Source organism: Lissotriton helveticus, chromosome 12 (assembly GCF_964261635.1).
Source record: "Lissotriton helveticus chromosome 12, aLisHel1.1, whole genome shotgun sequence".
In the NCBI taxonomy this organism is placed as follows: domain Eukaryota; kingdom Metazoa; phylum Chordata; class Amphibia; order Caudata; family Salamandridae; genus Lissotriton; species Lissotriton helveticus.
The window spans coordinates 869,706,259-869,731,200 of record NC_136073.1 but is presented as its reverse complement, the minus strand read 5'-3'; the positions used below and the strand labels follow the sequence as shown (position 1 = coordinate 869,731,200).

Sequence of the window (24,942 nt, the reverse complement as noted above, 5' to 3'; positions counted from 1 at the left end):
ATTCACCCCATGTCCCCCCTCCCCAGGAAATTTCATCTGCGCTCTCACGGAAAAATTTTCAGGAGAAAATGTGTGGAGGGTGAGGTGTTTACCCCATTTCAGAATGCCCACCTATCTGAAAAGAGCACGGATCAGCATGCATCTCCCACACCTGAAATGGGCCTGGAAGATTGAGGGGTGCATTTATATTTCAGGAAATGGATTTATGTATAATTCGGGGTAATTTATAGTGTTTTGTTTTGCGGTTAAAAATTTCAGGGAAGCAAAACAACATTTATTGAAGTACCATCATGCTGCCCTCGTGCAAACCCTTCCCACCCCAGCTGAGGCCTGGGGCAGGGTGGCTGGCACGTGCACATCTATTTTAGTCTCCCCTAACTCAGCTGTGTCTCAACATGTTGTTCATTTTGGGAGCTTCTCCTTCTTAACCGCGCGTGAGCTCCTTATCGTGGCAGCCATGCTAGCAGGTGCACCCCGGGTGCTGCGCTGTGGACGTCACGACGTCCAGCGTCACGTGCCACGCCCTGCGTCACAGATGGCAACTTCAACCATCAACATCTGATCAGGCCGCCATCTGCCAGGAAGTCAACAATGTCAGAAAGAAGAAGCGGCCAAAGCCCAATATTTTGTTTCTAAATAAAATGTGGTGTTTTTTTTTTTTTAGCTATTTTGTGGGCAGCCCTTAAAAACTGTTCTGCAGCTGCAAAGGTCGAGTTTTCGTTTAAAAACACAAACAATCTTTCTTGAGTTTTGTGATCCTGCAAGACTCGAAGAGCTGGTGTTTGAATAGGAGTTTATGAGCCACTGCATAATTGGCCATGTGGTTGCAGGTGGTGGGTGTCATTTTTGGGGGCCAGGACTTATTTTCATTAGGGCGGAAAAAAAGGAAGAAAAAGATAAGTAAACTAAGTGGGAAAAAAGGAAAAAACATAAAGACAGGAAACTGAGACAAAGGGAGAAAGGGAGAAAGCAGGGATGAAGAAGAAACTCCAAGAGATAAAGAGACAGGGAGTGCAATCTGGTGGAAGAAAGAGGCGCGAGGTGACATTAAGACCAGGCAGCCTCGGTGTTCATGAGATAAAGAGACAGGAAGTGTAGGGGGTGGAAGAAAGAGGCATGAGGTGGAATCAAGACCAGGCAGCCTCGGTATTCATGAGATAAAGAGACAGGAAGTGTAGGGGGTGGAAGAAAGAGGTATGAGGTGAAATCAAGACCAGGCAGCCTCAGTATTCATGAGATAAAGAGACAGGGAGTGTAGGGGGTGGAAGAAAGAGGCATGAGGTGGAATCAAGACCAGATAGACTCGGTATTCATGACATAAAGAGACAGGAAGTGTGTCGCGCCTTAGCCCGCCCAAATAATGACAGGACACGGAGCTGTAACAGGGGCAACCTTCTTTATTCCCTGCCAGGAAGTTACTGGCTCACAATCTAATAACTCCTCCTTTTCCTGTCCCTCCTTGCTCCTCCTTATTGCCTGACCTGTCTCGCTGGACAGTCAGGCATGGCGACACGACATCTCCCCCTTTTGTTCAAAGAAGTGGTGCTACATTTCTTCGACGAGTCGCCGTGGTTTCCTCACCAGGCGTTTGGGGCGAGTCTCTCTCTCTGGCGTGTGTCGACGTCGCTCTGGACTGTTGGCCGATCTCGGCTGCTGATAATGGTGGATCTCAGTGTTGTCGTTTTGACTGGTAGAGTCACTGGACGTGTGACCCGACGATGATTCATGCCTGTTCACTGGATAGTGTCTTTTGAAGTGAGATATGTTTCTCGTTATTTGCTTGTGATCAGCTTTGGCTGTGATCATGGTTCCTTTCCTCTTGTGAACTTGTAGGGGAAGGTTCAGATATCGGCTGTCTGCTTTCGTTCGCCGGTCTCCTCTCACTATGACCCAGTCGCCTTCTCGGATATCAGCTTCTTTGGCGTGTCGGCGACTGTGTGCATAGGTCTTCATCTTCTGTTTCTTCTTTCTGTCAATGTCGACTAGTGTTTCATGGTCTACAGTGACGGTCCTTGGTTGAGGCATGGTGTCTACCATGGGTACTCTTGTTCTCGGTGTCCTTCCCAGCATTATTGAGGCTGGACATTGATTCGTGGTGTTGTGGGGGGTGGTCCGGTAGGCCCTTAGTACTTCGTTCAGAGTTTGTTGGACATCTCGACGTGTTATCTCTGCTTGTTGGATGGCTTTCTTTAAAGTACCCATAAATCTCTCCACCATGCCATTTGCTTGCGGCCACAGTGGGGTTATTTTGTGATGTTTGAAGTCGAGATGCTTCGCGAATTCCGCGAACTCATGGCCATTGAACGGAGGCCCGTTGTCGGACTTGACTCTTGTGGGGACGCCCCAGGCTGCAAAGATGTCGTCCAGTACAGGAATAACAGCAGTTGCTCTGGTGGATGCTATCATGTGTGCGAAGGGAAATCTTGAATATTCATCCATGACAACCATGATGTACTGTCCAGACTGAAGCGGTCCAAAGAAGTCGACCGCTACCTGCTTCCACACTTCATCTGGCAGTTCAGACATTTGAAGAGGTGCTGGTGGTTCCTCACGACTCACTAGTTGGCACGTCATACAGTCTTTTAAGGTGGTCTCTACCATGGAGTCGAGAGAGGGGAACCAGACCCGTTCTCTCAAAGTTTTCTTTGTGGCATTCAGGCCTCTGTGTCCTTCGTGGGCTAGATTAATGATGCCTTGTCGCAGGTTATGAGGAATCACGATCCTTCCCCCTCGCAAAAGAAGACCGTTATCACTGATGGACAACTCCTCACGAACGCGGTGAAACGCTGTGAGGTCGTGCAGTGGAGGATCTGATCCAGGCGCGGTGTTCAGTGCGTTGCGCCAGGAGTTGTTGCGCACGTGAGTCATGACCGTTTGAATCAGTGGATCAGAAGCAGACGCAGTTTGAATAGTTTCCAGAGGAACTGCTGGCGGACACGCTGCGTCAATGACGAAATGGATGTAGTCGTCTGCCAGCGATGCAGGTTTAGTGGCACTCGGCAACGGGTGGCGGGACATATAGTCCGCGGGGTTTTCAGCTTTGCCTGGTTTGTGAACAATTGTGAACACATAGTCTTGGAGTCTCAAACCCCAGCGTTCGATGCGAGGTGGCATCTTGGCGTTGGGATTGCCAAAGATTGTGAGGAGGGCTTGATGATCCGTAATGATGGTGAAATGTTTTCCGTATACAAACAGATGAAAATGTTCGCACGCCCACACCACAGCCAAGCTTTCCTTCTCCGGTTGGGAGTAAGCTCTTTCCGTGTCCGTGAGGCTGCGACTTGCATAAGCAATGATGTGTCGTTGATCAGAATGGTCACGGTATTGGGCAAGAATGGCCCCCAGGCCCACCGGACTGGCGTCAACAGTGATCTCTGTCCTTTTATTCGTGTCAAAGTATGCTAGGTTAGTGGCAGACCCCACCGCTTGTTTTATTTCTTCGAAGGCTTGGGCACACGCTCGTGACCACTCAAAGGGTTGTCCTTGACGTGTCAGTTCTCGGAGCGGGTAGCTGATGGTGGCGTAGTCGCGGATGTATCGCGCGCAGTAGCTCGCCATTCCTAGGAAGGAGCGGAGATCACTTACATCACGGGGTGTCGGAGTGTCAGCAAGTGCAGCTACCTTGTCGGGATCTGGTGTCATGCCTTCACTTGAAAAGGTATGTCCATAGAACTTGAGGGTGCTTTTGTGGAACTCGCACTTCTCGGCATTCAGTGTCAAGTTTGCTTGCAGTAGCGCGTGGCACACTCTATCCAGCGCGGTGTCATGTTCAACTTGATCTTTACCGAACACCAACAGGTCGTCGCTGTAGTTGAAGGAGTTCGGGATCCCTTGTATGACCTTCCGGATGGTTTCCTGGAATATTTCGGCGGCTGATGAAATGCCGAAATTCAGGCGCTTGTATCGAAATAGGCCTTGATGCGTGGTGAATGTCGTGATATAGCGCGATTGTTCGTGAAGCTCCAGCTGGTGGTAACCTTTGTTCAGGTCAAGTTTGGAGAAGATGGTAGCACCATTTAATTTTGTGATCATATCACTGATATGAGGCCCTGGGTGTTGCTCCCGTTCGATGGCGGTGTTGGGCGCTCTCATGTCCACGCATAGCCGGACTTTATTGTCTTGTCCTTTCTTCGGGACCACCACGACTGGTGATACCCAGGGAGTGGGTCCGGAAGTGCGTTCTATGATGTCTGATTGTAGAAGGTCTTGTAGCTCGTCATCAACGGCCTGTTGCAGGTGGAAGGGTACCTTCCTGTGATGCTGTGCAACGGGTGTGATGTTTTCATTGATGTGGAGTTTTACTTTGAAATGGTTTAGTTTACCTAGACCTTTGAAAAGTTTGGGAAATTTGGCCACGATGTCAGGGGCATCTTCTGTCATGTATAGCAGCTCCACCAGCTTCAGTCGTTCCGCCGTTGGCAAACTGAGCAAGCAGTCGGTGAAGTCTGGTCCTTCTACAACGTGGACATATGCAGGAATTTTTCTGTTTTTGAAAGTCAGTGTGGTGTGAAACCGGCCAAGGCATGGTAAAGGCTTCCGGCACATCCATGTGAAAATGCGGACTGCCGCTGGCTCTAGTTTGGGTCGGTTCTTCATCTTCTGGTATTCTAGCGCACATATGTAATTCAACGAGGCACCTGAGTCCAGGACAAATTTCGCTGGATGGTCTCCTATCAGGATGTCCAGTTTCGGGTATCGTTTGAGTCGATCTGGGTCAGCCACCATGCATATGTATTCGTCACTGTCCTGCATGGTTGTGGACGAATCAAATACTCTGCAGACATATTCGTCACTGTCTTGTGACACTGTGGTGAGTGCTGATGAGCTGTTGGATGAAGAGCGATGAGCCCGTGACCTCGTGGAGTGATGACGGGAACGAGGTGTACTTGTGGATCGGCTGTGGCGCTGGTGAGAGTATGTCGAGCGGGTGCTGGAGCTTGATGAGTCTGACGAGCGGCTCTCTCTTCTCGTTACAGCACGGGCATGGTGCCGGGTGGCAGATCGTGGAGTGGGTGACCTTCGGGTAGATTGTCTAGCCTGACAGGCTATCTCAAAGTGGTTGTCCTTTCCGCATCGGTGACATCGTTGGCCGATGGCCGGACACTGCCCCGAGTGGGGGTAGTCCTGACCGCATCGGTAGCAGGCGGGTGCAGGTTTGGTGTGTTTGGTATGTCGTGAGTCTCGGCGAGGCGATGATTTCCGAGAGCTGAGGTGATGCTTGCTTGTCCTATGCGCACTCGACCCTGGGCGGATGTTTGTGCGCGACTGTATTCGGAAAACCTGCTCTTTGTGGTCTTTGTCTTTGTGTTCAGGCTTGTGCGTTTCCATCCTCTTGGCATGATCTTCTGCTTGGTCGTTAATCCTTGTAAGTTCTTCGATTTGTTCCAGTGTATAGGACTTCTTTAGGAGGCGTCTTCGTAGCGATTCTGAACGGCAGCCATCAATGATTCGGAGCCGTAATGCATCTTCCGTCTTGAAGTTTTCGAAATCACAGTGACGCGTCATCCTTTTGATGCGCGTGATGAAATCACCCATGCACTCTCCTTTCTCTTGAGACGCTAAGTTGAATACATAGCGTTCGTAATCGACGTTGCGCTTGTGCAGGAACCGCCGGTCGAGGGCAGCTTTCACTTCGTCATAGGTGGCTGTGGCAACGTTGGGCATTTCTTTAATTATTTGTGCTATTTCTTGGCCAGCAAGATTTCGTAGCGCAACCAGCTTGCGTTTGGAGTCTTGTACGAGAGACCCTTCCATGTAATCTTCAAAGTCCTCGCTCCAGGTTTTCCATGCAGGGCCCATGGTGTTGCCAGGCGTCAGCACTAGCGGCTGTGGCTGTCGCATGAAAGGTGCTCCTATGGACGCTATTTGAGGCATCGCCGTCGTGGTGGGTTGCGTGGGTGCACCTCCGGTCGAGGACGTACTTTGAGCATCAGTGTCAGACATGGTGGCACTGTATATTAGGTATTTGCGCTTCTTGTCACCAGTATTCTCTTGGTATTGTATTCTTTAGTGGTATTAATGAGTATTTCAGCTTATGATAGGCTTCTGCCGCTCCTGCGTGAGGTACTTGGCCGTGTTCCCGCCTTTTTGTATGTTTAAGTCACTTGCCTGACTTTAAAATGGCCGCCGTGTGGGACTCAGGAGTCTGTTGAGGGCTTGCCTGACTCTAAGATGGCCGCCGTAGGAGACGCGTGGGTCTATTGAGGGCTGGCGCCTGACTCCAACATGGCCGCCATGTTCCCCGGCTCTCGGCAATCTCAAGCGCACGTGCAGACCCGCTCTGGCTTGTCTAGCGGTCGCGTGTGCTGGGGACTCACCCTCGCTGTCTTCAGGCCTCGCAGGGGTGCAGGGACATCGCGCTCACCTCGGCGCTGCTCAGCTGGGCTCTCCACGTCTTGCGGACCACAGTCGTCACGGGCAGGTACTGGCGCGCCTCACGTCGCTTGGCAGGCTCTTCACTTCTCCGCAGTTGGGCACTAGCACGCAGGTGTACCCTCGCGTGCTCTCGCATGCTCCATTCGTCCGTAGGCCAGGATCCACCGCAGGCGTCGTTCTGGTGCACGCTCTTTTCTGGCGCTGCTGGCTGGTCGTTGGGGCCGGTACTCGGCTGGGCTGCGCGACGTTGTGTGGGGCTTGGCTCATCCCATCCTCGTCGCCATTGTCGCGCCTTAGCCCGCCCAAATAATGACAGGACACGGAGCTGTAACAGGGGCAACCTTCTTTATTCCCTGCCAGGAAGTTACTGGCTCACAATCTAATAACTCCTCCTTTTCCTGTCCCTCCTTGCTCCTCCTTATTGCCTGACCTGTCTCGCTGGACAGTCAGGCATGGTGACACGACAAAGTGGAGGGGGTGGAAGGAAGAGGCGTGAGGTGGAATCAAGACCAGGCAGCCTCGGTATTCATGAGATAAAGAGAGAGGGAGTGTAGGGGGTGAAAGAAAGAGGCATGGGGTGGAATCAAGACCAGGCAGCCTCAGTATTCATGAGATAAAGAGACAGGAAGTGTAGGGGGTGAAAGAAAGAGGCATGAGGTGGAATCAAGACGAGGCAGCCTCGTTATTCATGAGATAAAGAGACAGGGAGTGTAGGGGGTGAAAGAAAGAGGTGTGAGGTGGAATCATGAGATAAAGAGACAAGAATGGAGTAGTGGTGGAAAGAAGACTGATATTGAATAATGACTATGCAGTCTTAGTATTTTGCAGCCCCGGCGTTTATCAGAACAGGCGATGGGCCCCAGCTTCTACTTTTTTTTTTAACAATTCAACACTATTCCCCTTAAGTCTCTGGCGCTGATCATGGCTATTTGGTTTAGATCTAGGAATAGTTCAGGCAAGTACTAAATTAATCCTGGGGCCATAATGTGTGCCTTTTTCATTGATTCAAAAAAGAAAAATTATCAATTTGCATTCTTTTACTGCTTGCTCAGAAGGAATAGTTCAAATAGATTTTCCTTTGGTCCATATTAATGAAAGATATTTTACACCAAAACACAAACAAAGCAAATGGGTTGTTGAACCCTCCCAAAAATGTTATATTTACTGCTAATTAGCCATTCTATGGGTTGAATAGAGATTGTAACCAAGAATTACTTGCTCTTGGGAAACCTTTCTAGAGAAAATTGTACAGTATTCTAAGGCCCCCTTTTTACTTCTCACAAAGTAATAGCAGTTCAGGGGAGCATTAGGAGTCCCCCCGATGTGCATAAGCAGGGCGATTGAGGGCTTGCGTTCCTGGAAATTCCTGGTTGGAAAAGTTGGAATTTCCATGAGCCGCATCCTCAAAAGCTCTAGCCTTAATTCTCTCTTTGTGGGGTAAGAAGAGATGTATCGTATATAACAGGGGGGTCTTTTCGAAGGGTAACAGCACTTTAAGGGAATATTTACCCCTTTTTGGTTTGTACTTTGTTCTGCAGAGGCAGCAAAAGCACATACTCCGATGCCCTGACAGCCGCCGCCATTTCTAGAGACCTCTGCCTGTCTTGTGGAGATATCACAGTCTTCAGAGGAGCTGCCACCACGGTGGAGCTTCTAAAGGCACTGACGCTGTTTTTTGTTTCTCAGAAGCAAACTTCCAAAGTAGAGTCTGTTTTTGAAAAATAAAAAAAATGATATCCGTTACACTCTTGGGGGCAGATTTACAAGACCCTTGCTCCACTTTTGCATCACTTTTACCATGTTAAAAATGACGCAAAAGTGTCGCAAGGGGCTTGTAAATCTGCCCCTAGGAGTTTTGTCCCAACGTGTGGGAGGTCAATTACTTATTTTCCTGTTCGTGGATCGCAAGGCCTTCCCTGGTGGTCCAAAACTGGAAAAAAGTATCTTAGAAAGTCTGCAATAAACAGGCTGGAAAGTCTGAGGTACTTTGACTGACCGCCTGATGTTAGTCGGCCCTTTGGTCAAAGGATTCCACCGGCATTGCCCACGGAGGTTCTGCTGTCGGAAACATGGCACTACACCCGCTAGAGCTGGGAGTACCTTTTCTGCCCAACTCTATCTGAGACTATTTGTCGGGGAAGGCCCTCCTGCAAGAGAAAGTATGGGGGAGAAAGACGGTGCCTATATGTTAATTGGTGACTTAAAGAAATATTTGACTTTACTTTAACTCCTCATTGCTTTGATGCACCTTGTTTAACAAGTTGTTATGAAACAAACTACAGGAGTTTGTGGTTGCTCACTCATTCAGATGTGGCTTGGTTACAATCTATGAGTCATTATTTAAAGATGGAAATTCTTCAGGGTTTTACAGCCATGTCTTCTGTGAACCCCTGATATGGTGTCTAGAAAACTGGACATACAGCTGCGTTTGCCGATGTTTCCCAGCCCGCGTCATGAGGACAATTCTAGGAAGTTAACAAAAGAACAGACCAAAGGTGGACTATGAAAGCTGCACTTCACTGCTAAGTTCCTTCTGTAACAGTTTATCACAGAGACTGTAGATGTGTGCACATGCAACTCCTGCACCTGCCGTTGTTGGGTGCAAACTGCGAAGCAGATCAAGAAGTGAATGATTGTGGAGCGGTGAACCACTTCATTGTCTTTTCCAAACGATACAAACGGTCAAGAATTCCTTTATATTAAATTCCTTTTTCAACGCTGTCATAAAACAGGCTCCAGCCAACGCTTTTCGTTCAATAAGAATTGAACTTCATCAGGGCTTAAATAGTATACAAATGGTAGATAGTCCAATAACGGGGCGTCGGATATGGTAGGTAAGTACAAGTACAGTAAAGAACCGGTCTGGAGAAAGGTCGCCGCACGCACGGATCTGAAGTACTGATGCCGGGCCCATACTTGGAAAGCCCCATCATGATATGTTTTCAGTTCTTAATTTAACTGATACTGGTTCCCACACATGGACCACAGGTGTTATAGTGTGTTCGTCAGTGTACTTGTACTTGCCTACCATATCTGACACCCAGTTACTGGGCTGTCTACCATTTGTGGACTATTTAAGCCCTGATGAAGTTCAATTCTTATTGAACGAAACGCGTTGGCTGGAGCCTGTTTTATGATGCCGTTAAAATAAAGGAATTTAATACAAAGGAATTCTTGTCCGTTTATATCATTTGGAAAAGACAACCCAGTGGTGCACCTCTCCACAATCATTCAATTCTAGGAAGTTACCTCGAGTTAAAAGAGTTTGTATTTGTGAACATGTTTTAATGTTTGCTTGATTGCCCCCACTTGCATAAGTTCACTACATTTGGATTTCCTCACTTTTTACTCAAAAAGGAGGCCTGCTGTTCCCCCTCCACCTTTGCTAGGGACTTACTCTTGCCCTTGAAAGGAGTACTTGCTGTTGCACTGCTCTACTTCACTACGGGTGATCCGCCATAGCGCTGCTGGCTCTACCAGTGGTAACCTTTGACCTACAGCTGACTGACAGTGCAGTGGAGTACATCTATAGGCTGCTCTAGTGGAATGGAGTAAAGCATACCATATAATGCCCTAGGTCTCTGGCAGGATCAAGATTGGGATATGCTGCGTAAAAGTTTTTGAATACCTGCAAATTCACCAGTTTTTCCATCTTCCCCTACCTTTTAAATCATCTTGTGCAGCAAAGATTTTCTCATGCACCCTGCTATTGTAAATTTTTATGTGAGTAATTATGAATAAATCCATTTGCAAATGTAAAATCACATTTCGGACATACAAAAATGACTTTACCCACCTAAAACAGTACTTTTGCACCACCAAATACCAACTTAGCTGCAAGCGGCATAGTGCATTGGGCCACAGCTTTTGACGATCACAGAGGGATAACTGAAGATGGAGGCAATGATAGTGACATCAGGAGACACTAGGCTGATGGAAGGAAATTAGAAGAAACACTCATGAGCACTTGAGAAAAAGTTCTGAACATAAACACCTCTTGCCATGGCTACATTCCCCAAATTTCTCCACTGAATTTGTGTAGCCATGGTTGTATGACACTATATCGGGGTCAGCCTATAATCACTCTGCATCTTCTACATTGCGTACCATTAAACATCATTATAGTAAGTATATTACTTTTTTTTATCTCCACGTCTTCTACCGAACACCATTAGCTACATTCATTTATTACGCCTTACTGTACATTCCTTGAATGTAGACATTGGGTCGATGTAACGGATCTGGTCTTATCATAATGCTATATACAGCACGCAATACGATGTAGGTAGACCGTAGCCAGAGATTTCTGAACTGGACCAGAAGGCTCAGGTATTTGGATGTTTTTGCTCTAACAAGTGCACCCCTTCCCTCCCCAGGCTCAGCCTCGACGCCTTGGAGATTGAGGATTTGGATTACGACAGCATGGCCAGCATGTCCCCAAGTCAGTCTTTGAACCTGCCGGCAGGAGGACTCGTAGCTTGGACCCAGGGCACTATGGCTGGAAGCGGAGACTCCAACGCTGGGACAAGGGATCTGGCATTGTGTGAATGCGGCACCGACCGGGAGGATAAGGCAGGTTCATTTCATTTTACTCAGTTCATTATATGTTGGGGGTTAGAGACTGGCTACTTCACAGGCCCCAAAGATCCGTCAAGGCGTTTAAGAGGCTGCAGAATTTGTTGAAAGTGAACAGTTCCTTTTTTGCACTGATCACCCATCTTAAAGTGGTATTGAACAAATATTTAGGGGGCAGAGAAATTAACTTGTGTGTGCTTGTAGGAGGTGGGATCCCATGGTCTAGTTGGAGGAAGCAGCCATAATTTGTCTTTCTTTTACAGATATGGGTTTGCTGGTAGTTGGTGATTTGAGTTAATTTGCTTGCTGTGCAACTTTGTCAAGCTTCTCAAGGCTGCTGTGGTGATGCATCTTTGTCAAGCTTCTCAAGGTTGCTGTGTCGGTGCTTATTTTTCAAGCTTCTCGAGGTTGCTGTGGCGATGCATCTTTGTCAAGCTTCTCGAGGTTGCTGTGGCGATGCATCTTTGTCAAGCTTCTCAAGGCTGCTGTGGTGATGCATCTTTGTCAAGCTTCTCAAGGTTGCTGTGTCGGTGCATCCTTGTCAAGCTTCTCAAGGTTGCTGTGCCGATGCTTATTTGTCAAGCTTCTCAAGGTTGCTGTGGCGATGCATCTTTGTCAAGCTTCTCAAGGTTGCTGTGGCTATGCATCTTTGTCAAGCTTCTCAAGGTTGCTGTGCCGATGCTTATTTGTCAAGATTCTCAAGGTTGCTGTGGCGATGCATCTTTGTCAAGCTTCTCAAGGTTGCTGTGGTGATGCATCTTTGTCAAGCTTCTCAAGGGTGTTGCGGTGTTCACTGGCGTAACATAAGCCCCTGCAGCCCCAATGCGATGCAGGGGACCCCAAGCTCCTGGCTCCCCCTCAGCAAAAGTGCTAGGTGGTGGGCCAGGGAGGGGGCCCCCTTCATGTACTTTGCAGAGGGGCCCCTTCATCTTTCGCTACGCCACTGGTGGTGATGCATCTTTGTCAAGCTTCTCAAGGTTTCTGTGGTGGTGCTTCTTTTTTGAGCTTCTCAAGGTTGCTGTGGCAATGCATCTTTGTCAACTTCCCAAGGGTGCTGTGATGATGCATCTTTGTCAAGATTCCTTAAGGTTGTTGTGGTAGTGCATCTTTGCCATGTTTGTCAAGTTTGCTGTGGTGATACATCTTTGTAATGCTCCTCAAGGTTGCTGTGGCGATGCATCTGTGTCAAGGTTGCTGTGGTGATTCATCTTTGTCAAGGTTGCTGTGGTGATGCATCTTTGTCAACTTCTCAAGGTTGCTATGACGATGCATCTTTGTCAACTTCTCAAGGTTGCAATGGCGATGCATCTTTGTCAAGATTCTCAAAGTTGCAGTTGTGATGCATCTTTGTCAAGCTTCTCAAGGTTGCTGTGGTGATGCATCTTTGTCAACTTCTCACGGTTGCAATGGTAATGCATCCTTGTCAAGCTTCTCAAAGTTGCTCTGGTTATGCATCTTTGTCAAGCTTCTCAAGGTTGCTGTGGTGATGCATCTTTGTCAAGCTTCTCAAGGTTGCTGTGTCGATACATCTTTGTCAAGCATCTCAAAGTTGCTGTGGTGATGCATCTTTGTCAAGCTTCTCAAGGTTGCTGTGGTGATGTATCTTTGTAAAGCTTCTCAAGGTTGCTGTGTCGATGCATCTTTGTCAAGCTTCTCAAGGTTGCTGTGTCGATGCATCTTTGTCAAGCATCTCAAAGTTGCTGTGGTGATGCATCTTTGTCAAGCTTCTCAAGGTTGCTGTGGCGATGCATCTTTGTCAAGCTTCTCAAGGTTGCTGTGGCGATGCATCTTTGTCAAGCTTCTCAAGGTTGCCGTGGCGATGCATCTTTGTCAAGCTTCTCAAGGTTGCTGTGGTGATGCATCTTTGTCAAGCTTCTCAAGGTTGCTGTGGCGATGCATCTTTGTCAAGCTTCTCAAGGTTGCTGTGTCGATGCATCTTTGTCAAGCATCTCAAAGTTGCTGTGGTGATGGATCTTTGTCAACTTCTCAAGGTTGCAATGGCGATCCATCTTTGTCAAGCTTCTCAAAGTTGTTGTTGTGATGCATCTTTGTCAAGCTTCTCAAGGTTGCTGTGGCGATGCATCTTTGTCAAGCTTCTCAAGGTTGCTGTGGCGATGCATCTTTGTCAACTTCTCACGGTTGCTATGACGATTCATCTTTGTCAAGCTTCTCAAGGTTGCTGTGGCGATGCATCTTTGTCAACTTCTCAAGATTGCTATGACGATGCATCTTTGTCAAGCTTCTCAAGGTTGCTGTGGCGATGCATCTTTGTCAAGCTTCTAAAGGTTGCTATGAAGATGCATCTTTGTCAAGGTTCTCGAAGTTTCTGTTGTGATGCATCTTTGTCAACTTCTCAAGGTTGCAATGGCGATCCATCTTTGTCAAGCTTCTCAAGGTTGCTGTGGCGATGCATCTTTGTCAACTTCTCATGGTTGCTATGAAGATGCATCTTTGTCAAGCTACTTGAAGTTGCTGTTGCGATGCATCTTTGTCAAGCTTCTCAAGGTTGCTGTGGCGATGCATCTTTGTCAAGCTTCTCAAGGTTGCTGTGGCAATGCATCTTTGTCAATCTTCTCAAGGTTGCTGTGGTGATGCATCTTTGTCAAGCTTCTCAAGGTTGCTGTGGTGATGCATCTTTGTCAAGCTTCTCAAGGTTGCTGTGGCGATGCATCTTTGTCAAGCTTCTAAAGGTTGCTATGAAGATGCATCTTTGTCAAGGTTCTCGAAGTTTCTGTTGTGATGCATCTTTGTCAACTTCTCAAGGTTGCAATGGCGATCCATCTTTGTCAAGCTTCTCAAGGTTGCTGTGGCGATGCATCTTTGTCAACTTCTCATGGTTGCTATGAAGATGCATCTTTGTCAAGCTACTTGAAGTTGCTGTTGCGATGCATCTTTGTCAAGCTTCTCAAGGTTGCTGTGGCGATGCATCTTTGTCAAGCTTCTCAAGGTTGCTGTGGCAATGCATCTTTGTCAATCTTCTCAAGGTTTCTGTTGTGATGCATCTTTGTCAACTTCTCAAGGTTGCAATGGCGATCCATCTTTGTCAAGCTTCTCAAGGTTGCTGTGGCGATGCATCTTTGTCAACTTCTCATGGTTGCTATGAAGATGCATCTTTGTCAAGCTACTTGAAGTTGCTGTTGCGATGCATCTTTGTCAAGCTTCTCAAGGTTGCTGTGGCGATGCATCTTTGTCAAGCTTCTCAAGGTTGCTGTGGCAATGCATCTTTGTCAATCTTCTCAAGGTTGCTGTGGTGATGCATCTTTGTCAAGCTTCTCAAGGTTGCTGTGGCGATGCATCTTTGTCAACTTCTCAAGGTTGCTATGACGATTCATCTTTGTCAAGCTTCTCAAGGTTGCTGTGGCGATGCATCTTTGTCAACTTCTCAAGGTTGCTATGACGGTGCATCTTTGTCAAGCTTCTCAAGGTTGCTATGAAGATGCATCTTTGTCAAGCTTCTCGAAGTTGCTGTGGTAATGCATCTTTGTCAAGCCTCTCAAGGTTGCTGTGGTGATGCATCTTTGTCAAGCCTCTCAAGGTTGCGGTGGTGATGCATCTTTGTCAAGCCTCTCAAGGTTGCTATGGTGATGCATCTTTGTCAACGTCTCAAGGTTGCTATGACGATGCATATTTTCAAGCTTCTCAAAGTTGCTGTGGCGGTGTATCTTTTTCAAGCTTCTCAAGGTTGCTGTTGGTGAGGAATGCAATGGATGCTGGCTTGCACGTTTTCCTAGTAAAGAAGCTCCAGCTAAGGGTGTAGATCTGTTTGGAGGGTGGGCCCACGATTTATTTTGTCAGTGTTCAATGTTTGGAAGTGGACGGTATCCAGTTTTTGATGTCTTGCAAGGTGTTGAGGTGGTGTGGTGATCTGTAAATATTGTCACTCTCTGGTAGCCAATCATTTGGTTCTTTGCTTAATCCGTTGGGCTTGACCAATGAAATTGATTGTTTCAAGCAGTAGGTGCAGAGGAAGCTGCTCAAGTGGTTATTTTGAGGTACTTGACTGAACCTGATCACAATGCTGGTAATTTCTGGTCTATAAGTCAGGACCTTATGCTCATGTTCTTTACAATTGAGATTCCTACACCTGTCAAGCATCTTCCTTAAGAGTGACTATTGGATTGGTCAGGAAACTCCATGGCATTAACCAATGAGAATTAGCTATTCAGCTACATCAATTGAACATATCTAAGAAAAGTATAAAATTACCCATAAAATGTACCTTAACTGGTTCAAATATATGTACGTTGCATACGCCCCAGCCAGACTGCAGTTTCTCTTTGTCTGAATTCTCAAACAATTTCCATCTGTCTTCTGACTCTGTGGGTTTTCTTATTGTTAGGACTATGACACTGGAAAACGGCTGAGGTCGAAGTCGGTCCCCGCCACCCTGGATAAGATTTGCACCCAGAGACTGTCTCATAACTTGGGCTCTTCCTGCCCTGTGACAGAAGGTTAGTGACATTTTACTACTGTATTTCAGTTTAGTATTTTTATAACAGCTGTTCTGCAAAGGAAGCTGCATCGTCACTGGTGTCCATACTCACTGCCAATACGTGTTTACTTATTATGCGTGTGGCGTGCCCACGGCCCTCTTATTCAATGTTACACGTGGTTGTACTTAGGCCGATGACGTGACCATGGTTTGATTTGTCAGGAGAACACGTGTGTTTCCAAGGCTCCTCTGAGGTGTGGGAGGGTGGACAGTGGTCACGGGTCTAGAGAAGTTGATTCCAAAACCCCCTCCCTGGACAATGCCCTCTGTCCCCCTGATTGTTTAACTTATCCTCAGAGCCTGTAGCAATCACCGTCCAGACCAGTCAAGCATCCTTGGAGTCAAGATGGTTCCAGACTAATAGTAGCATTTGATATTTGCAGAAGATATGCTTGTAACATTATCTTCACTCAGGAAGCCCACCGCAGAGTTACTTAACTCGGTGAACAGTTTTGGCTACTTCTTGGGTTACAAAATCAACTGGAATAAATTCACCTAATGCTTCTATCAAAACTGGTGCATAAAAAAGTATGACACGTGGCTGTTGCAACAGGAGACAAAACAACGTGCATACCTTGGCATAAAAATACCATGTGAGGTGGAACAGATTCTGAAAGTAAACACTGAAGGCATAAACTTAACTCTGGATCTAATCTAATCTAGTCTACTCTGTCCGGATTCACTTACTCTCAGATCTCTTTGAATGAAACTGAGGACCTGTGTGGCAAAGGGCCTCCGAACTCCCGGCAGAGGTTCTGCAGTCGTGGGGGAGTCACCCCATTTGAAGCGGAATCTCCGCAATTGGAATTCTCATTACGGAGAATCCGCCCGAGTGTGGGGACCATTTGTGAATCACATCCTAAAAGATGAAGCTCATTGATGCATTTATTTCATGTTTTTTACTCTTTGAAAGATATCTAAACAGCATAAATGTAAATGTAGTGGTACTTGTATAGCGCATGAATCACCCATGAAGCATCTTGGCGCTTGTATGAATACCGCTGTGGAACCCTTCCTGGCCTTTCCCTGTGAAGTGCCCACTCCTGGGCACCCCCAAGGTGAAGCCAGGCATCCTAGCGTTGTTGGGGCCGTTGTGGAGATTAAGCAAGCTATTGCCCAGAGTTGCAGAGTGGGACTCCATGATTGGAATAGGCACCGAGGCGAGAATTATCAGGTCCGAGGAAGTTGAGCCCAAGACCCGCGAGGCGGGATTTTAACCCTGGTCCGGGGCCAGACCTCTGCATCAGGGTCTGCCGCTCTAACGATTGAGCCACACTTCTCCACGATATCACACACTTTGAGCTCTGCGACACCCAGCACCACATACACAGAGGTTCTTAAATGTGGAGATCAGGAAGACGGGAGAGATCCCTCCGTAAATTGAGTGGGCACTCGTTCGATAACCATAAGGCGGATGGCAGATTAGAGGCAAACGGGTATTGCTAAAGTGTGGGGCAGAAACAAACATCTGTGGGGTTTAAGAAGAACTTCCTTTAGACATTAACATAAGTTGAAGTTTTTAGCAGTGAATGTAGACTTTATACAGTCCTCTTCTGTCCTAGCGGGGTTGTCCAGAGATGGACTCTAGCAATCTCCAGTTGAAGCACCTCAGTAGTCCAGCTCCCCCCACACCTCAACAAGTCTTTGGACTCAACTCAAGTGTCCCACAGTGTGGACACATGATGCTCCCAGCCCCATTTTTTGGTGTTGTTTTTCTACAGTTTGTCTTGAGTATTGTAAAGCGCTCTGATACCCGCGAGGGTCAAGTTCGCGATATATAAAACGTTTTAAATAAATAATCAGCGGAACACTGACAGGACATCAAAGAAGGTAAAAAAAACTGGAAGAGACAGCCAGTTCCTTCAACTTAACGCTTTGACGTGCAGAGAGTTAGTGAAGGTCAATCCAAGGAGCTGGAACGCGCTGCTACGGGAGTCGCGTGCCAGGGTCCGCTTCCACGAAAAAGAACAAGTCAAGCGAATCCGAAGCCAAGAAATGTACTCCAACCCCCTGGTTGGTGGTCACAATGACCGACTGTTCTGTGTATGAATATGAAATAAAAATCAATTTTGCTTGTTCGGTAACTGTGCTTAGAAAAATTTAACTGAGCATTTAACTCCTACAAGATCTGAGTAGTATCTGTAACACCCATCTCTTACAAAAAGATTTTGGCATGGTGGCAGAGATTACCTATGCCTCCCTGGCCAAATTAGCTCCTACCATATTAAGAGGCTTCCGCCGACTATGTGGAGAGCTCCATGCCATATTTCATGTCGCCATTGAGCAAACGTTTTGGTTTTACAGCTAGGGTGGCAGACCTCGAACCTGAGGAACTGGGTTCGAGTCTCGGCAATGATGCTGAACATCCTGTGATTCTGGGCAAATCACTTAATCTCCCCGTGCCTAACAAAACATGAATGTGTCCTAATGTAATGCAACTGGTGCTATGTAAAGAGCTCTGATACCCGATTCGGGTCAAGTTCGTGCTATATAAAACTCTATTAAAAAAAAAACAACAAAAAACCCAAAAAAACTGGACTTTGCTTTTGAAGAACTGAGTACTAGTGACCCTGACATCCGAGAGTTTTCTTCCAGAGTATGCAGCCATTTTTATTCCTACCTGTTCTGGACCAGTAGGCTTTCCCTGCGGTACTGAACAGAAATAAATATGTCACACATCTGCTGTAAAGGGGGCAGACAATTTGCATGGCCTCAAAGCTGCTGGGCTGTCGTGTAGGATTTCCGCTTGCAAAGCCAGCTGGGGCACTGCCATCGGAAACTTGACGGCCTGCCTGACTCTACATATAGTGGATGGACACTCAGTTTCTTTGGTATCTGCCAAACTCTAAATCAGGCCTTAAGTAATATACCACATCCTGAGCATCCACAGAGCCACCTATCCTCTCTCATCGCTATCTTGAGCCTAAATTCTCCCAAGAAATATGACCCAAAACACTTTTTCGAGGAACAGCTTAATCCTGTGTTTTTGCTGCCAGTCTTTTGGGTGGCTCCTCCGTCCAGACATCTACTCCCTGGCGCTATTCTCCATCCTCCGTGTCACCTTTTTTGGCACTTTCATTCTGTTCTGTGCCTACCACTTTCCCCATTCCACTGATGTTAGTCCGCCTTCATCTCTTTTCTAAGGCTAGACCAACTCCCACCAAGCTTGAGTGGCGAACTCGCTGTTGTAGGCCGCCTTCTGCCTGATGATCAAAGCAAAAAAATACTGAGCTTTCTCTTGTTAAACAATTTCCCCCTGTTGCTATGCAACTATGCCTTTTCCAGTTTGATGAGGCTCTTTCCTTGTAGAATCCCTTTGCTGAAGTCCAGCTTCCAACATCTGCAAAAGTCAACCCTGCCTCACCTTCCACTTAACTCAACTAAACCCAACATCAACCTCCTTGCCGTTAGATAAATAGACAGTTGCAATAGACTCCTTCACGGTCTTCCACTCTCCCGCCTTACAAATCATTTGCCGCCCACTCCCTTATGGAATACCACATTCCTCTTCCCCATGACCGGCAGAACAGGCTGGTCTTAATGGGCAAGAATCATGGCCTTACTCCTCCACCCAATCTTGCACAGACTCCCACCGCACCAGCTCCCGCCTTGTGTGATCCCAAGCTTCACCAGGCTCAAAACACTTTTGCTTCAATAGTTAAATAATGCAGTCTTCTATTGCCCTGCTACTAGAACACCCTCTATGCAGATCTCTTGCAACACCACACACTAAAATACCTCAAAAATCCTTCAGTAGTAACTGCTTTTCACCTGTAGGGTTTATGCCTCTGCCACCAAAATTGCCGTTGCATGATCTTACGGTAGGCGTGGTCCAATCTCCATGTATAAACTGCAGTATAAAGGAATGTTTTGTTCCATTAATGAATCACACGGATAGGTAACAGTGGATAACAAGCATTGGCTTAGCCAATAGGTCTCGCCTTTGGGACCCTATAAGTATTTAGCCATGCAACACATTATCCATAGTATTAATCTGCCCCTCGCCGAGAGTCACCATCAATTTGCATACACGAAGATCAATGCAACATGCTTGCACCTATACGTCAGCGACATAATGCAGTTTGAGTAGATGAGGTATTTTAAAAAGACAGCAATTACCCGCTGTGCCCCCACACTGCACTCTCACCCGCTGTGCCCAATACCGCACTCTCACCCGCTGTGCTCCACACTGAACTCTCACCCGATGTGCCCCACACCGAATTATCACCCGATGTGGCCCACACTAAACTATCACCACCGTGCTCCACACTGAACTATTTCCCGCTGTGCCGCACACTGCACTCCCACCCGCTGTGCCCTACACTGCACTCTCACTCACTATGCCCAATACCGCACTCTCACCCGCTGTGCCCCACACTGCACTCTCCTCCGCTGTCCCCAGTACTGTACTCTACCCTTACTGCTACTACTGGACGGCCACCTCCTGTGCGCCTTTGCTGCCTAGCCTTCGCAACCCCCCCCTCCCGGGATGATGGAAGTACGTTTTTTTCCAGTTGATGGCTACAATGTAACGAAGACTGACAACCAAGTTACTCTACATGTACACTCCACAATCACACATGGGTAGAACTAATTACAACGTACCACAGTGATGACTGTCCGCCTCTCTTACTCTCCCTTTACTCCCTCTCTCTCCGTTTACCTCCTCTCTGCCCTCCGGACTTCTCACATTCACCTCCCACAGCTCACCTGTGTTCTTTTGCGGAATCAGACCCTTGTCTTCCAGGGATGGGCGGAGAGAAGGTGTGTGTGGGGTGCTGGGCTGGTGCGGGGGAGAGGTGTAGGAAGAGCACAGGAAGCGCTACAGGGGGCAGCTCCCCAGAGCTGGGAGCTTGAAGTGTCTGAAAATAGGGTAGCGTTGTGTGTGGAGGGGGAGGCTCTTTGGGAGGGTGTTTCTGTGCATTTTGTTTACAGACTCCCTCCGACCCCACCCTAAAGAAACTTCACAGTTTCGATGGAAGACAAAGCGGTGCTTAATGACTTCGGTGCTAGTTCAAGATGGGGGGGCTAGGGGTCATCCACCCAGGCTGGACACTGCAAGGCAGGCTGAATGGAGGGGGCGGGGAGCTGAAGAGACGAGTAGCGCATCCGGAGAAAAGGACAGGGCGTGATGGGGAACCAGTGGCAGAGGGGAGTGACAGTGGAGAAAAGGACAGAGTGTGGCACAGAACCAGTGGAAGAGGGGAGTAAAAGTGGACAAAAGATAGATCGTAGGTGAGACAGACTGCAGATATAAACAGAAGTCAGAATAGACACACAGATAAAGAGACATGTGAAACATTGTGATTAAATGCATGAGACAGCAGACATAAGAAACACGCATCAGACATAAATCAAAAAACGATAAAATTAAGCAAACAAAACACGAGCTTTGAAAAAAATGAAGCACGGTGTCCGGAGAAGTGTTTCACTAGTGGACTGCTGGGGAAGCTTCAGTAAGCGCGAAAGTGAAAGCATTTCGCTCGCACTTGGAGCTGAATGGCAAAGAAACAAGCCGCGCCAGAGAAATGAAAGGCGCGTCAGCCATTGTTAAAGATAAATGCAGTAATACCAAAAACAAGTGCTTAGCGGCTAATTAAGAGACACTGTCTCCCGCCTCAAGTAAAAGATCTAATCCCGGTAAGCATGGCCTAAAGAGGCCAGGGTGGCAACCAGGAGGGAATAAAAGCCCTCTGGTGCAATCAACGAAGTATGTTCAGTATTAGTGACAAAACCCGACGCACGCCACTGAAAATTGCAGGCGGAGCGGACACACGACTTCTGGAACCGTATTGATTCCAAGAAGCCCTGGCATGGCGAGTGCAGCGCATGCGCACTGCTAACGCTAGGCGAGACCTAAAAATGTACACACTTCCCTATGTGATCATCCATTGTAACCAAAACTTTGAAATTACAGCAATCAAGATGCACACCACTGCACGTAGAGCAAGAGAAATATTCGGAGTTACATATCTTTCATCGTCTTCCTTTGTTTTTTCTACAATGAAAGGTTCTTAGAAAAAACAGGGGCAGCCGACATGTGTTTCGCCCAGCTTAGACTTATTCAAGGCTCGGTCACATAATCGACATCCAGTCCTGTCCAGTATGGGCAATTCCACTGTACACTTCATTGCCTCTCCAGTGCCAGCGTCTATGGTTATTCTCCGTGTGCCTAAGTGGTACAGTCCTTCATCTGTTCAGTTTCCTTTAGCGTCAAATATGGCCCTGATACTCTCTCACCGCCCACTCAGCCTCGCCTCCATCTCATTCAGAGTTTCAGTCACCTACACAGGTCTACGTATCACCTGGTGTACACCCTATGTACAGCAGTTCCAATAGAGTGTGCGCAGAAATAAAAATTTCAACGACAAAAATGAATGTGAATACATTCTAGATCAGCTGGTTCCTGCACTGCTGTTTCTCCTGTGTATAGAGATGATTTGTGTCTCCCCGCACGGTTGTCTATGTTGCTCCATTGCTTTCTGTGCGTTGCTGTTTTATGTCTTTCCTATTCTCTTGTTTATATGTCCTTGATCCTTTGTATATGCTATAAGCTGATGTTTATGTTCCTGGACTGTTGCTGTTGTCGTGCCTTCTTGCAGGACGGTTTATGCTCAATCACTGGTCTGTAGGTTGTGCGATTGCATGTATTCGGTGCTGTTCATTTCTCGCGTTGTTGCTTGGAAGTGGTTGGACCTTGTATTTTCTAGCGCTGCTGTTTTAGGAATAGGACTCCCAGTTTCAAGATATTTTCTGTCTATGTTCATCCATATTTATTTTCTGCTCATTTTATCTGTATTTATCCATATTTATTTTTGGCTTTTTTATCTGTATTTATCCATATGTGTTTGCCCATTTTATCTGTATTTATGCATATTTATTTTTTGCTCATTTTATCTGTATTTATGCATATTTGTTTTTTGCTCATTTTATCTGTATTTATCCATATTTATTTTCGGCTCATTTTATCTGTAAATTGATACTTGTATAGCGCACTACTCACCCGCAAGGGTCTCAAGGCGCTTGTACGAATACCGCTGTGGAACCCATCCTGGCTTTCCCTGTGAGGTGTCTACTCCTGGGCACCCCCAAGGTGGAGGCCAGGCATCCTTAGCGTTGTGGGGGCCGTTGTGGAGATTAAGCAAGCTATTGCCCAGAGTTGCAGAGTGGGACTCCATGATTGGAATAGGCACCGAGGCGAGAATTATCAGGTCCGTGGAATTTCTATCCCAAGACCTGCCGAGGCGGGGAATTGAACCCTGGTCCCGGGCTAGACCTCTGCATCAGGGTCTGCCGCTCTAACCATTGAGCCACACTTCTCCACAATATAAATATCTGTATTTATCCATATTTATTTTCGGCTCATTTTGTCTGTATTTATCCATATTTATTTGCTCATTTTATCTGTATGGATGCATATTTATTTTTTGTTAATTTTACCTTATTTTATCCATATTTATTTTGTGTTTAGTGTAAAAAATTAAACTACAAATAGTATATTTCCACATTTATTTAACCAACAAATGTTTACTCATGGTTAAATACCCAATGAATTGTAGTAATTTACTGTACAATACAGTCATTTGAAACCATTTGCACTGTAGAACAGCTTAGAAAGCCTCACTGCTGCAATTATTTAAGCCTCATTATGAAATCTGTTTTTTTTTAACTCCCCTACCTGACAATCTGCATAGCTCTTGACCTAGTCCTCATGATTGACAGTACTGAGAATCGTCCGAAAGAAAACCTATAGGCTACATGTATCAACATTTCTAATAGCAAATACCTAATTGCGATTTTCAGGGAATCACAATTAGGTAATCGCTATTACAATGGGAAATCATCCATTACAATGCATTCATTACATCACACTGCTTTTACAACGCAGCTGTTACAACGCAACTGCCTTCACATCACATGCCATTACAATGCATGCCATTAGAACGAATGCCATTAGAACTCGTACCATTACAACGCATGCCGTTACAACACATTATTAGGTAAGTAATAGAGATTTTTTTGTTTTGGGGTACATGGGAATAGTCATTTTTACCCCTACACTATCCAACACTTTCCCTACTGTTGCACTCACTGGAGTGGGAATAGTCATTTTTACCCCTACATTATCTGACACTTACCTACTGTTGTCCTAAAAGTATTATGCGTTGTAATGGTAGTTTTTAAAAATGCTTTGTAATGGCATGCGTTGTAAATTCATGCGATGTAATGGTAGTTGCGATGTAAAAAACGCATTGTAAAAGCATGCGTTGTAATTGTTTGCGTTGTAACGTCATATATTCTTACAAATGTATGAAACTCCAAAAGTTTCATTTAGCGATTCCTAGGGGGTCACAAATCGACCTACCTCATTAATAATCGCTAAAATCAATTGAAGGAAAACGGGATGCTCTACAAAATGAAAAAGGAAAAGCTTACCTTTCATTTTTTGAAGAGCTTGAAGTTGGTGGTAAATTGTGAATGTTTTGCGACTGCATTCATGGTCACAAAACATTCATACATACTGTTATGATTCGGTGTTTGGAAGGGACGTCCTAAACACGCCGCTTCCAAATCTTGAATTGCCAACCTATCTTGTGATCCGGTAACAGGTTACCAAATCGCAAAATAGGGTTTGTTCCATGTGAAAAACATTTTTTGCGTTCGCAAAGGGGCGAAAGCTGAAATTTTTTTTTACATGTGGCCCTTTGTTCTTTTCGTATCCCTATTTAAAAAAAAAAACAGACAGGAAATAGGTGACTTTCAGTCTGTAATTATCTGTAAAAATCAGTAAAAAAAACTGAAAACCAGGAGCATTATTTATGAAGAACACATAGGGCCTGATTACGACTTTTGGCGGAACTGTGGCATGGCGGTGTAAGGTCGCCCGCCAGATTACAACTTTTAAGTAGTCTGGTGGGCGGCGCGGCCTGGCGATCCCAGGACGGTGGCTCATTCAAAGACAGCGGTGCCTTTGAGAAAAGGCACGTCAATGGGAACGCCTCACTAGGTTCCATGCCGTGCCGGAACTTTTATGCATGAACACAGGGGGGCAAATTCTATGCCCCTCTGAGTGCATCCACAAGTGTAGGAGGCACAGGAGGCCCTGTAGGGATCCTGTTGTTTCCTCTCCTCCGGGGTTTACATGAATGATGAACCTTAATGTAAACCTTTGAGGAGAGGAAACTCGTAATATGCTTAGCGGACCGTGGCGGTCCCACCAAGCATTTTGCGGCCTCCTGACTGCCATGCAAACTCCAGGGAACAGCAGTCCTCTGGCTTGTTCCCTGGCGGCGGTCCCAGGGCGGTTGGACTGCCCAACTTGTAATGGGGTGGTCAGACCGCCAGGGTGGCGGTGGCTCGACCGCCACCATGAGACTGGCGGTCCGAGGTCGCCAGACTTGTAATCAGACCCAGAGTGTCTTTAACGATTATTTTTGCTTGGTGGCGGAGCAACTTTTCACTGTTGTTCTCATCATCGTTGTAAGTAAACTTCATAAATG

At 46.6% G+C, this 24,942-nt stretch overlaps 1 protein-coding gene across 4 annotated transcripts in view; it reads left to right on the top strand.

Annotated features, from left to right (window-relative positions):
• ARHGEF18 (Rho/Rac guanine nucleotide exchange factor 18) overlaps nucleotides 1–24,942 on the top strand; it is a 300,861-nt gene that overhangs the window by 11,871 nt on the left and 264,048 nt on the right. For all 4 annotated transcript variants that reach the window (XM_078669619.1, XM_078669618.1, XM_078669617.1 and 1 more), the window contains exons 3-4: nucleotides 10,752–10,947; nucleotides 15,290–15,401. In XM_078669619.1, the coding sequence (XP_078525745.1) occupies nucleotides 10,752–10,947; nucleotides 15,290–15,401 (308 nt within the window). The remainder of the gene's footprint in view (nucleotides 1–10,751; nucleotides 10,948–15,289; nucleotides 15,402–24,942) is intronic.